Here is a 13,800-nt window from a genome sequence, read left to right as displayed (position 1 = left end):
AAGTCATTTAATCCTCATAAGGACCCTATGAGGTAGATACCACTATAATGCCCATTTTACAGACAGGTAAAGTGAGACACAGAAAGGTTAAACAACTTTCCCTAGCTTATAAGTGTTAGGGGACTTTTAACCACCAAGCCGTGAACTTCTTGCACAGGCTCAGCACGCTGAAAAGCCTAACAAATGGTAGCTATCATTACTATATATGGCGGAGGTTTTCAAACTACTCTTCTTCATTAGCAGTGCTTTATTCAAAAGATAGCCTTTGGAAATCTTACTGTATATAATACAGTCAAGGTGGAGCTTCTTTGCTTGAAGTAGGAATAAAGATTCCTCTCTCACCCTCATCTCACTTATAGCATCCCTAAAGCCCTTCTGGGGATGCTGGGGTTCTGAGGAATCACATTTGAAAACCACCGATTCCAGCTTTTACATTCTTTGTGTCTGTCCCCCAACTTTCCCCCTTTTCTGCTCCTGCTCTGCCTCAGGCCAAGCCTGGAAAATCAGCAGCCGGGCCACCAGGGACCACAATATGTATTGGGAGGGTTCCTCTCAGGCTTCTGCTTTCCTTCCACATCCACCTTGGCTGTGTCCATGCCCAACCACCTGGGACAAAATGGGCAGCCACTGGGGTGGGGGTGGATGGGCTGGGCTAGAGACTCACCGGTTTTGTCTGAGTTGCAGAGGATGGTTTCCTTCTCGGCTCTCACACCAGGGCTGGGGCCGTGTTTCATCCACATGGTGATGGTGAACTGGTCCGTCAGGTTCTTGGGCACAATCCCATCAGGGATTTTGGCGCCCTGCCTGCCATCAAACTTGAAGATCATCTCACTGCTGTCCACTAGGAGTCCCGCAGTCCAGTTGGTGGCTGCACTAGGGGATGGCAAGAGGTCGATGATGCCAGAGGAGGCTCCTGCAGAGGATGAGGAAAGAAAGTGCAACGGGTCATACCTAATACGGTGGTGTCCTCATCTTCTCTTTTCTCCTCCTGAGTCAAGATGAATTACTCAATGTACTTACTCAGAGAGTTCTGTGCCTAGCTCTGAGCTATGTGACTTAGGAAAAGAAATGCCAAATGCGATCCCAGCCCCTGAGTTATTTATGGTTTTTTGCGGGGAGGCATCAGTAAGTTACAAACAAAAGTGCTGCATGTGGCAAGATAGGATGCAAGAAAGAAGTGTTGGAGAAACTCACAAAGTTGGAAGAACTCTTGGGGCTCTGACTAGCAGCGAGGGTTGCTGGAGAAGGCCAGGATTTGATTTGGGTAGATGGATTTGCTCACACACTTATCCCTCTGTTAGCTTGCCAGCCATCTATTCAGCATTAACCATGCGCCAACTTCCCTGCAAGGTGCTGGCTCTATCAGACACAGTACCTGACATAGAGGAGCTCAGAGCCAGTAAGTTGACAACATGTGATCAGGTCTGTGATTGGGGAAAGTTCTAGATCCTGATCCCATGAGAAGGAGCATGAGGCACTCACTACACTTTTTTACAACGATTTGTTGAGGCCAAATGATGCAGCGGTTGTGAATACAGGTTTTGAAGTCAGCAAAACTTGAACTGGATACCTGGCAGCAAAATTTGCTAGCTCTGTGACTGTGAGCAAGCCAGTTGACCTTTCTGACTCTGTTTCCTCTTTCCAGTGAGTTATGAGGCTGAATGAGATAATGCATTAGAGCTTGCAGTAGCATGCTCACTGCATGGCCAAGGTTCACTCAGTGTTAGTTATCACATTATCATCGTCATTACATTACTTCTGCCGCTACTATAACAGTACTCAGGCTAAGGCACGAAGACTTAACCTGAGGCAGCAGGAAGTGCCATGGGCAGGTTTGTTTTAGAAGAATCACCAATTTTGTGGCAGGCAGGGCTGAGGTTAGAGGGGACGACTGGATGACCTGTCTGCCAGAGAAGACTGGATTGTCCTGTTGGGTGGGTCTGGGGCCTCTGGTGACTCTCCACAGAGCCCCAAATGCAGAATTCTTTGCATCCTTCTATTCCATACACAAACAGGGCTCAAGCACTAGGGAAAGGAGGGCCAGGGACTTGCAGTCATTTTCAAATAATAAGAGCCAGGGTGTCTAAAGTGTGACCTGTGTTGGGTGGGCAGGGGCAGGGGGCCTCTTCTCTGGTATGGAACTGACCAGTCAGTCATAGACTCTGATGGGTTTAATGGACAGTGATTGTATGCATTACCTGCCAATTGCCCAGGCTTTGGATTTTTGACTTTTGTATATCAGAGCTTCATCTTATATAGGGTTTGGGTTCCAAACTCAGCCGCTACAAAAAAAATCTCCCACCATTAAAATGACCCTTTGAAGATCCCTCAAGGAAGGTCGCATGCTGGAAATCAGTTTACTTGTTTGAAAACGTTCAACCCAGCCAGTTTTCCCTCCATCTGTAGAGGAGATCATCAGGTCTACATCCAATGGCTAGTAATAGAAGGTTATGCTATGTGAAGAGCATGTATCCTTAGAGCCCAGCACATGCTTGCTTATCACCAGGAGAGGTTCACTCTGGGAGAGGCTTCTGGAACTGTGGTGTCTGTGAAGGTGGAGGTTAAAATCTCCCAATTCACGCTCATGCGGTAGCTTGTACATATCAAAGAGAAGTGTGGGCAGAGTTGACAGCCTTATTTACATGAGTCGTTCCTAAAGATTTTGCCTGTTACTGTACCTGACACATAGTAGGCACTCAGTTAATATTTATAATTGCTTTTCCTCCCACTCAGTGCTCTCACGAGATGCTCCTGGCAATTCACACAATGCTCAAGTGAGCCATCCAGCCCCTTGTCCACGCCCCACACCTCTCATCACACTTACCTGTTCTCATCCCCTGCTGCTAACTTCTTAATTGATATCCATGTCACTTATGTGATAAACTAATTTACACAAATGTTTTAATGACCAATAAAGTCTTTGCTGTCCTTTAATACCACCCTCCACAGATATTTCTGAGGAAGACATCTATCAAGATGGTAGCAGGCAGAGATTTGTGAGTAGGAGATACATGTTTTTTTGGGAAAGAGCATTTTCCTAGTACCCCTGGAATAACACAACATGGCAATAGCTTCTTTGACCTATCCAGTTGGGTCTGATGCCAAATTTGTCCAGTGTGAAGACAGCTGGTGAAGGAGATACACACAAAGCATGTCGGTTCCTGAAACCCGGGGAAGCCAGAAAGGTGCAGGCTGAGCACTCTGGGTTCCTGACTTCTAGCTCAAGCCAATGGCACCAATATCTAGCAGGGCCTGGTGCAGAGGTGTGTGTGTGGTGGTTGCAGAGGCCAGCTTTGCCATCATGTGGAGCAGCCAGGCCTCCACACAGGGGAAGCAGCGTGGGGTCTAGCAGGGCTTGAAACTCTACCACCAGAGGGTCCTTTTTTGGGTAAGGACATTGCTGTTCCTATAGAATTCACACTACAATTAATACCTTAGACTAGTGGAGAAATTGATTGTGAATTTCCCTCCAAACAGGTTTGGATATAGAGAGGTATACAGCAGAGAGCAGCATGCATGGGATGATGGGGGATGCCATCAAGGGAAGGTTGGGGGACCAAATTGGTTACAAAATAAATCCAGTGCTAATCAGAGTTATTCTATAGCTATATCCAATATCTACATAACCTTATTTTATTTTATTTATTTTTGAGACAGAGTCTTGCTCTGTCACCCAGACTGGAGTGCAGTTGCATGATCTCGGCCCACTGAAACCTCCGCCTCCAGGATTCAAGTACTTCTCGTGCCTCAGCCTCCCGAGTAGCTGGGATTACAGGTTTGTAGCACTGTGTCCGGGTTGTATTTTTAGTCGAGATGGGGTTTCACCATGTTGGCCAGGTTGGTCTTGAACTCCTGACCTCAGATGATCCACCTGCCTTGGCCTCCCAAAGTGCTGGGATTACAGGCATGAGCCATCATGCCCAGCCTGTATTACCTTATTTTTTTATAGTGACATAACTTTGCTGTTTTCCTATGAACTTTTTACTGGGCATGGAATGGGTGCCAGGCCTGAATTAAGAGCCTTATATGTGTTTTCTTAGTTACTCATCTGTGAGGTAAATATCATTAAGATTCCAAGTTACAGATAAAGAGCCCTAGGCAGAGTGAGCCCAGGATAGAACCAGCTAGTGAGCAGACCCATCACCAGGACTTCCCAGCTCCAAAGCCCATGCTCCCCGCTGCACCTCCTCAGTGGACCTGGAGGGAGCTCTGGTAACTTTCTGCTTATTTTGCAAACATGTAAACTGAGGCCCCGAGAGGAGAAACATCTGGACTAAAATCACACAGTAATAGCTAGCTAGAAGCAGGCCCAGCTCTCAGACACTCAGTTAGTGTTCTTCCTGCCACACAGTAGTGTTTAGGGGGCCAATCTTATAAATTGCCAAGCACAGCCTAGTCACACAGGACTCCACCTCCCTGCAAAGGCCACTGCTCTGGCAGAGGGGCACGTTGAGGACGTATGCCCTGGCAAAGCCATAGTGTGGGGCTCCTTTGTCTTCCTTGCTGAGGGGGAATGGCAGGCCATCCTCCCTAACCCACAGATGTTGCCTGCCAGAAACCATCAAGCTGCATTTAACCAGATGGCGCAGACTTCCACAAGCTTAACAGATTGTATTTCATTTTTTGGTACACTTAAACAAACTGAGAAGATTTACTTTCTCCAAGGTTTTTCTGTCTCACTTCTCCCAGGGATCCCTTGGGAAGGCAGTGGGTAAATAGAATGCATCACTTGCAGAGATGATACAGCACTGTCTACACATCAGGGTGTATTTAAGATGCTGCTATGGAATCCTCCGTGAAGGTCCCTGGGGCCCCCAGGCTGCTGAGGATTCACACTGGTCTTGTGCACAGCAGCTGCAGCTTGAGTGCTAGGGGATTGAAACCAGGGATGAAGTCTGATTTGAGGTCCCTGGGCCCTAGCAGGATGGGGAAGCCCCTCTGAGCCAGAAAATAGATACAGACAAGATGAATGAGGCAGATTTCAGGGCACCCTGTGCTATAGGAGCCCAAATGGGGCCTAGGAATGGCAGTCGCTGTCTGAACTTCTTGACTGATGAATTTGCATTCTGCTCTGGATGGCCTTGGTGAGGCCAGAGGGTCCTTAGCACTTCAAGAGGCCTGTGGCAAGGGTGACTGACATGGGGTCACCAGTCATGCCTCCTCAGGGTCCACCCCTGACCATGGGAAGAGGAAGGGACAGGTGGGGAATCTCAGGGAGAGGATCCAGTGTAATCAAGGACACAGGCCTCACTCTGTAGGATATTCTCACAATTGGCAATATCAGCTCCATATTATGCCAATAGATGTTTATGTAATATCTAAGTTATGCCAGGCACTGCCAAGAGAATGCAGCAATGAACCCATCAGCAGCGGCTCTACCTTTAGGGATGCAATGAAAGTCTTTTATTTTCTGAAGGAAGCAGCTTGGTGGGTAGATGAGTTCAGCGATATAGAATCTCGGGGAAAGCCAGGGAGGCCCTCTTGACAAGTACCGTATGGACTGCTGGGACTTCGTGGTGGTAGAATGTATTCTGTTCACAACACAAATCTCTGACCTGCTGATACCAGCTTGGCCATGAGACTTGCTCTGATGGATGAAATACGTGTGCATGTGACATGTGTCATATCAGAGCAGAAGCCTTAAGAGCTTGTCTGTTGTTTGCCATGCATCTTTTCCATCTATCAGGAAATCAACAATGTTTTACATCAAAGCTGTTCCATTTTTCCTGGATCCTGGTGGGGAGCTAACATGGCACATAGACACTGCCAATCCAAGGACACGTGGTAGGAATGACAAATAAACCTTTGTTATGTTAAGACAGTGAGAGTTTGCAGTCATTTGTTACTACACCATAACCTGTCTTACCCTGACTGATAATCTGCATCAGTGATTGTCATTGGCAGTTAAAATTCCCATTTTTCCATCCGTATACCTTAAGCATAGGCACCAAGGCCTTTTAGGAGCTCACACACTATTGATATCATTTAATAGACACAATAAAACTATCATTTTGCCTCTAGAATCCTAGACAAGAGGGGTTCCTCCAAGGCCCTGGAATCAGAACCTTGGATTGCTAGGTGAAGCAAGCTGGGCTTGGCTTTGCCTGGGTGGTTGGCCAGGGTCCTGAGTGAGAGCCATGGATACTGAGTTGCTTTCCAGCTTGGTGTGTTTTTGCCACTGCAGCAAAAACCTCCTCCCCAACGTAGTGGGCCCTGTTGTACGGTAGCTGCTTAAATGACCTGCAAGAAATAAGCGTAAGAAAGAAGCCCACTGCTCGCTGTCAGCATCCATGAGTTGGCATGTGCAGCCCTCTGCTGCTGTCTGATTAGGGATCGAATCACACTTCCTGCTTTGCTTAAAGAGGCCCACTCGCCTCTCTGAGAATGGAGGCACTGGCTATGACTAGGAGACTGACACTGTCATGCTGGGAAGCTCCAGCTCTTTAGCAGTGTCACAGAGAGACACATCATGGCTTCCTATAGTTGGGCTATTGTGAGGATATAAAAGGCTCTGATGGTGGTTATTAGTGAGAACAAGTTTTGTTGAGCTGCAAGGTGTAGTAGAAAACCACGGACGTTTGTAGCTCCTAAAAATTGCATTATAATTTTTGTTAACATGTCTGTCTTCCCCAGAAGACTAAAGTTAAAAAAATTTAAATCCACATATAACAATTGTACATATTTATGGGGTACAATGCAATATTTAGATACATGTATACCTTGTGTAATAATCAATTCAGGATAATTAGCAAATCTACCTCTCAGACATTGATCACTTCTTTGGGGTGAGAACATTCGAACTCCTTTCTTCTAGCTACTTTGAAATGTACAATACAGTATTATTACCTATAGTTGCCCTACTGTGCAATACAATACTAGAACCACATGGTCTTTTAATCTCTATATTATTTGAAGAGTTAGCACAGCAGCTGAATACTCCTCCCCAACATAGCAGGGAGGAGTATTAATTCAACAGATATTTGTTGAATTAACAAATATGTGCAGAAGTGAATAAATGAATGAGCCCTCTACAAAAGTCTCCTGGGCTCACAAGTATATAAATCCTGAGAACACCTTAAGATCTGGTCATGTGCACTGCTCTGACAGATGAACCACGTGGTTTCTGTAGCATCCTCTCACGCTATGGCCTTTTGTTCAACAGGACCTGCCCTTAGCGTTCTTTATTCCACACAGCACGGCTAACCCAGACAACATGTGCAGGAGGTACTGGCCAGCAGCCAGGAGCCCCATGGTCCCTGTGAGGAACCGGCAAGGTTCCTGGACTCAGTGCCACCAGGGCATATGCACCACAGACGACTTTTCTGTAATATGTAGTGATGTAGGGCCATCAAAGTGGAACTTTTCTTGTGCTGTTGTTAATGTTAAATTTAATTTGGCCAAGAGGTCTCACTGAAGGCTTCACTGTCATCTCATCCTCAAGACAGTTCCGTGACACGCACCTCGGGAAGGCCTGGTGTTGAGATGGCAGGGTCCTTCGTGTGGATCTGTGAATTCAGAGGAAGCGCTAAGCAGTTGGCCCAGCTTCTCTAAGAAGCCGGGCTTCATGTAGAGCCAGGGAAGGTGGGGGCTGCTTGAGTTTCATCTGGCCTCACAAACTAAAGGGGACACAGAGGTTCAGGGCTCTCCATTGTTTTTTGTCCAAAGCAGAGGGCAGTGTCTCCCTGCGTAAATCTGTGAAGCAATATGCCTGACATCCAATGCTTCCCTAGGCCCAAAGAGGCATTTCAAGTGCTGCTGCAACTGCTCAGGCACCTCCTGACAGCAGGCTTGACACCAGCTATTGTGCAACTCCCACTTAAACCAGATTCCCTCGCTGCTCCTGATGGGGCCGACACTGCAGGAGGAGGAAGCAGTGGGCAATGTCCAGATTTCCATGATGATCCTCTGCAGAGATATCCATGGCTAGGTTACTGCATGACTACAGCACCACAGAGGAGACTCCAGAACTCAAACTGCCATGGTAGCTCCACAGACAAGACTCCCGGTGTGCATAGAGGGCAGGCAAATGCTGACTGGAGGGATGCTTTGGAGGGGTGAAGGAGAGAGACCATCCTGGTGGGAGGAGAATGGGAGTGAAGGCTTATGGATGAGAAGGAACCAGGCAGAGCCCTGGCCAAGCAGAGAAACAGCATCAGGGTGAAGTGTGCTACAGTAACGGATCAGCAGGGTGGAGGCTGACCCTTGGGAGGATGGAGAATCAGGTGAGAATGTGGTGCCCACACCTGGGTATTCCACAGGCAACTGCCACCGTTGTCGCCTGGATCTGCCCTTGCTCCTGGATTCCTAGCTCTGGTTGGCAGCATCCTCATCCAGTTAGACTCCTCCTTTCTCACTCCAGACAGCTAATTAATCATTGAATCTTGCTGATTTTGACTCCAAAATCTGCCTTAAATTCATCCTCACTGCCACTCACCTGGTTCAGAACTCATTATCTCTTCCTTAGACCATGGCTATAATACCCTAATTGGTCTCCCTGTTTCCATCCAAAGTCAATAAAGGTTTGTAGGCTGAAAAATGCATGAATAATGAGGCTTAAATGGTCATGGCAGCTCCCTAGTTGGGAAGCCCAGAAAGAAGCTTGTCTACCATCCACTAAAGGCATATAGAAACTTGTCTCTGGAACCAAAGGTACCCTACAGGAGTCAAGCATTACCACCCAGCTTGCATTTTAGAAGTGATCCAGCCTATATTTCCCTTACAGTTGGAGAGAACATGAGTCCCTACATGGAAGCTGACCCAGGATCGGATTTGCATCGGGGCCTCATTCATTTGCTTTTGCCCATTTTATCTGAGCTCTCCTCCAGTGTAGTTCAAAAGCCAGGCTTCTAATGTGGATTTGGGACTGACCCTGCCTAGCAGAGTTATTAGGACAGGATTCCCATAGGTTTGGGGTGGGGGTGGGGGGCAGTGCTTTGGAGAGAAGCACAGACTTCCCTCCTTCAAAGGGAAGCTCCCAGCACCAAATAAGGCCGCACCTTGCGGGGAAACTGCCTTGCTGGCTGAATTAACCTGCCCTTCTGCAGGTTGGCAGCACAGATGGAATGAGCTGTGTTAACATACTAGATGCAATTTTGTTCTAAAATTTCTTCCTTCAGAAAATTCTTCTCACACTCCATATCGCCCCATCTCTCCCCAGCAACATTCAAAGTCAAATCACAGGTGGATGCCCTTGGGCCCATCTGATCTTTAACAAGCCAATCCCATCATCTCCTCCTAACCTGGAGGAGTTTGGGAAATGACGCTAACCTACAGTGGCCTGGGGTTGAGTTCACTTATAATTCAGGTGCATGGGGAGCAAAATGGGGTATTCCTTCAAAGTAAGATGTCATCTTAGACGGCTTCTCTGCCCACAGAGCGGAGGAGAGGACTGGAGGCAGTTTTCTGAATACTGCAGATCCCTTATAGCCGTTTTTGCAAGAGCTGTGTGGAATACTGAAGTTGTGATTTTCTGATCTACTGCATCATTCTGGAGAGGTCTGCAGTCCCACAGGCCTTCCCTGCCAGCCAGGTGACAAGATAAATGGACCATGACAATACCAAGCAGGGTTTATTTCCTATTCAGTTCTAAATAGTTTTACTTAGTTCCTTGGTTTAGAACAGTGTGGATGAAGGGGTGTGTGTGTGGTTGTGTGTATTTGTGTATATGTGCGTGTGTGTGTATGTGTGTGTATGTGATTGTGTGTGTATGTGATTGTGTGTGTGTGTGTGTGTATGAAAGTTGACGGAGAAAACCTGCCCCAAAAATAGTAGTGGAGAGGCCCACCATGGAAGACAGCAGGCTATACTGTGCATTCCCAGCCTCCCTTTCTTTTGGAGGAGATGCAGTTACCTCCAAATACAAGCCCAGTATAAGAGTAAGCCCTTTCCTAAGCCCCCCCAAACACAGCTGGAGAGTCCAGTGTGAGTTCCTGAGTATTCTGGGAGAGAACAAAGAAGAAATGAACTATGTGCAGGAGGAGGGGTGAAGGAGGCCAATCAACATGTAAGTCTGACTTACAACGCACATGAGGTGCTTCTCACCTTATGAGATGCCCTTTCTCTCATTCCACAGGCTCCCCTGAGAGATTTACATTCTGGCTCCAGAGGCCTGGATGGATAGCCTTAGTGGATACTGAGCTAAAACGCCCATCATTCAGACAGACTGACTTTCCAGTTCTGGCTCTGTTGCTTTCTATCTGTGTGACCTTAGACAAGTCATTTTCACTCTCTGGTGCTCGAATTTTTCATCTCTAACATGGGATGGCGGACATCCTCCCCATGGTGAGGATGGGAGAACTGAATAAAGTAATGCATGTGAAGAGGCTGGCAGGGCATGTACAGCAGGTGCTCAGGGAAGCTGGCTTTCCTCCATATCCACCTTTCACAGCACCCCTCCGTCAGTTCTGTTTCTTCACTCCTGCCCTGCCTCCTTTCTTGTGGCACCATCTCACGGCCAAATGACAACAAGCCCTCTCTGTCCCTCACAAGTGAATATCTTCCCTTGCCCACCTTCACCCTTACCCCAAGCTCTTCTCTGCTGTGGGCAGCCAGGCTCACTCATGGGCATGTGACCTTGTTCCGAGGGGGAATGACTATGTGACAGAGCTGAATTTCTCCCCTGTCCTAACTTTGCTTATCTTTAACAAACAGAATGCCTATGATAAAAAGCTCCCTTTGCAACCAGACCAGCTGAGACTGGTACATAGATCTAAGATAGTACACCAATCGACTTCAAAAAGACCTCAGGCTTCATGACAATCTCATTTCCATGCTAAATGATACTTCCACCAGCACCATGACAGTTGACAATTGCCATGACAATGACTGGGAGAAGCTGTAAAAGGACAAAAAGGGAGGCAGTACTACTGGTTCCAGGAGGTTCACCACCCATTTCTGGAAAAGACATGAATATTCTTCCCTTTTCTTTGAATGCCAATTCCTTCATTAGGGAAAGCCTATATCTTAAGCCTCTCACCCTCACTCGACCATGCTCCTGCTTCTCAATTCCATGGCCATTGAATAAAGCCTGCACTGCTAGACACTCACTTTTGGCTTGGGGTATTGGCTTTGTGATACTGAACAGGGACAGATTCCATCTTTGGTGAGACCAGCTTTGTCAGTAACAACCTGAGGAGTCTCCAATGCTTAGTTGTGTACGCTTGGTTTAATGCTTTGCTGTCTCTGTTTTAAAACTCTTGTTAATTTTTGAACAAGAGCCCCAGATTTTCATTTGCATTGGGCCTCACAAATTATACACCTAATGCTTTGGGGAGGGGACCAGTCTCTTCCCAGCTAACTGACACTGCTAACTCTACGTACTGGGTGTGGTCTGGTAGCTCTTTCTGAACAGCAAAGCAGAAAGGAACTCGTGTCTCTTTGAGCTGTGTCCTAGGTGCTCTTGAACACATTGTGCCATTCAATCCCTGTTTTACCAAAGAAGAACAGTCTTTGCTTTACCATGTCACTGCCCAAAGCTACATAACTAATACATGGAGTCTGAGTCAGGAATCTAGTTCCAAAAGCAGGGCCTTCCTACACTCCTGCCATAAGTAAATTTAAAATCCATCCAGGAGTTACATATACTGATTCCGGGGTGGAGAGTTGATTCTTTCCTCAGATAATAAGATGTGCTTTTTTTGGTATACATCATTTAAAGGCAATTAATTTAAAAAATTCCCAAAGGGAAAAACCTACCACATAACTTCTGAAGGGATTTCTCAGAGTAGGTCTCCCGGTCACAGCCCTTCCCAATGTAATTAGTCTGCAGCTCTGCGACGATCTGGAGGGAAGACACAGCTCCGTCGCACGTCTCCAGGCGGATGCTGGGGAACAGGGGCATGCTCCCGGAGCCAGGCTGGTACTCAATCCTTTTGGTCCAGTCTAAATAAACAAGGAAAGGATTAAAAGTAAATCAGGAGCAGTCAGTCTGCTGGAACGTTTCTTTTGGAAATGTGAATTTGTTCCAATGAATTATTTGCCCCCATAAATATATTAGATATTAGGGAACAATTTGAGAATAATGGGAGTTTTACATTTGGTTATGCAAGACTTCCTCCCTGAGAAATACTAGGCAAATACAGAAAACTGCACCTGGCTGCACTGAGCCACACAGGAATACACAGAACATGCACGCGCACGCACATTCACATGCACGCGCGCGCACACACACGCGGTCACACCCTCAAACGTATACTAGCTACTCAGTTCACCATGTGTGCTGAGGTTAGAGCCACAGCCATCCTTGCCTGCGGTTACAACTTTTCATTCATTTCCCAGATACTCCTTTGAGGACTTCACAACAACACACCAGAGGCAACCCCCACCACCCCCCAATTTTTTTTTTTTTTTAGTATCTCAAAATTTATTTTTTTAACTTTTGTTTTAGGTTTAGGTATACATGTGCAGGCTTGTTATATAGGTAAATTTGTGTCATGGGGGTTTGAAGGACAGATTATTTCAGTACCCAGGAGAGGCAACCCTTCTTACATTCATTTCACAGGCAAACATCAGATCTCTTAAAGGTAAGGTGCCACACTATTGTAGTACTCTGTAATACTGTGCTAATGTTTTCTTTTGTCTTTTTTTTTTATGTGCCACTGATGACATTTTTTAGTGTTGTGCCTCTCACCCCATTTTCCAACTTTGCCTCACGTGGTCATTTTTAGGAAGGCATGTGTCTTGTTATAAAACAAAAGAGAGCATGGTTGTTCAAGGATTTCCTGAGGTCACGAAGTAGGGTGAAAGGAATCTCAGGCATTCAGAACTATGACTCACTGAAGTAGGTCTCATGGTCTTGTCCCTGCTTTTTAGTGAAAAAATAATTTGGAGATGATAAAACATTAGAGAGGACCAAAATCACAATTAAAACAGCAACTTGCAAGAACAGAGCGATCAACACATACAACCGCTGTGACAGCGTGTACACAGGAACTGACTGATGTAATAACAGCAGCACCTGAAAGTCACAGCAGACTCCAGGCAGGCTCCCAGTGACCGATGACATGTGTTTGCCCACCACAGCGGGCATCCCATGCTCTGCGAGGACACATGTCTAGGACGGCTACGCAGCCATCCTCAGCCAGACTTATGCAGAAGAGTGATTCTGAGTCATCAAGCAATGTGAGTTATGGGTGCTATTAGTTTACCAATCCCAAATGTTTGTCACGTAGAACATTGCTAGATGATATCTCTTTGCTGAAGTAGAAATAAAAATCTATAAAGTTGCCTGACCTCACCCATGAGAAACTCAGAACGTCCTGCATGGTGGGACCTGGGGTCGGGCTGCAGTTACCAGAAGGCTCCTCTGTTCCCAGTGGGCCACTGGCGCCACCATGGTGATACCAGTACCTTGGAGGAGGCTGGGCTTCGGGGCTAGCCAGATGGCTGTGTTCACTGAGCAACCATTTGTTCAGGGTTTGTTTCTATGTGCCAGGCTCTGCTTGGAGTACAAAGCGTACAGCAGTGAACAAGTCAGGAGCCTAGGGAGAGAAGCAGGTGATGAATAAGCCCAGGTTGCTCTAGCAGAGAGGAGTAAATGCTATGAAAAGAAAAGCCAGTGATAAAGAGGGGCTCCGTTAGCTTGAGAGTTCACCTCTGTGCTGAGGCTGGAACATCAAGGACAAATGCACTGGGGGAAGGCTCAGGGAAGCATGCGTGAAGCAGATGCAGCAATAAATCTTGGCTTGGCTTTGTAAGGTCAGGAAGTTCTCGAGCAGGTTGTTGAAGGACTCTAAGCCTCAGGCATCTCATCAAGAAAATGGGGAGCATAGCACTGACCTTATAGTATTGAGGTAAGGATTG

At 46.7% G+C, this 13,800-nt stretch overlaps 1 protein-coding gene across 1 annotated transcript in view; it reads right to left on the bottom strand.

Moving 5' to 3' along the window:
- Nucleotides 1–13,800, bottom strand: part of CLSTN2 (calsyntenin 2) — a 648,539-nt gene that overhangs the window by 107,053 nt on the left and 527,686 nt on the right. The window contains exons 6-7 of the mRNA XM_017523717.1: nt 11,695–11,880; nt 665–913 (exon numbers count right to left, since the gene is read on the bottom strand). Of these exons, the coding sequence (XP_017379206.1) occupies nt 665–913; nt 11,695–11,880 (435 nt within the window). The remainder of the gene's footprint in view (nt 1–664; nt 914–11,694; nt 11,881–13,800) is intronic.

The sequence above is a fragment of the Cebus imitator genome, unplaced genomic scaffold (assembly GCF_001604975.1).
Source record: "Cebus imitator isolate Cc_AM_T3 unplaced genomic scaffold, Cebus_imitator-1.0 Scaffold30, whole genome shotgun sequence".
Taxonomy (NCBI): domain Eukaryota; kingdom Metazoa; phylum Chordata; class Mammalia; order Primates; family Cebidae; genus Cebus; species Cebus imitator.
The sequence above is the reverse complement of the archived record's forward strand: the minus strand, read 5'-3'. Positions and strand labels throughout refer to the sequence as shown.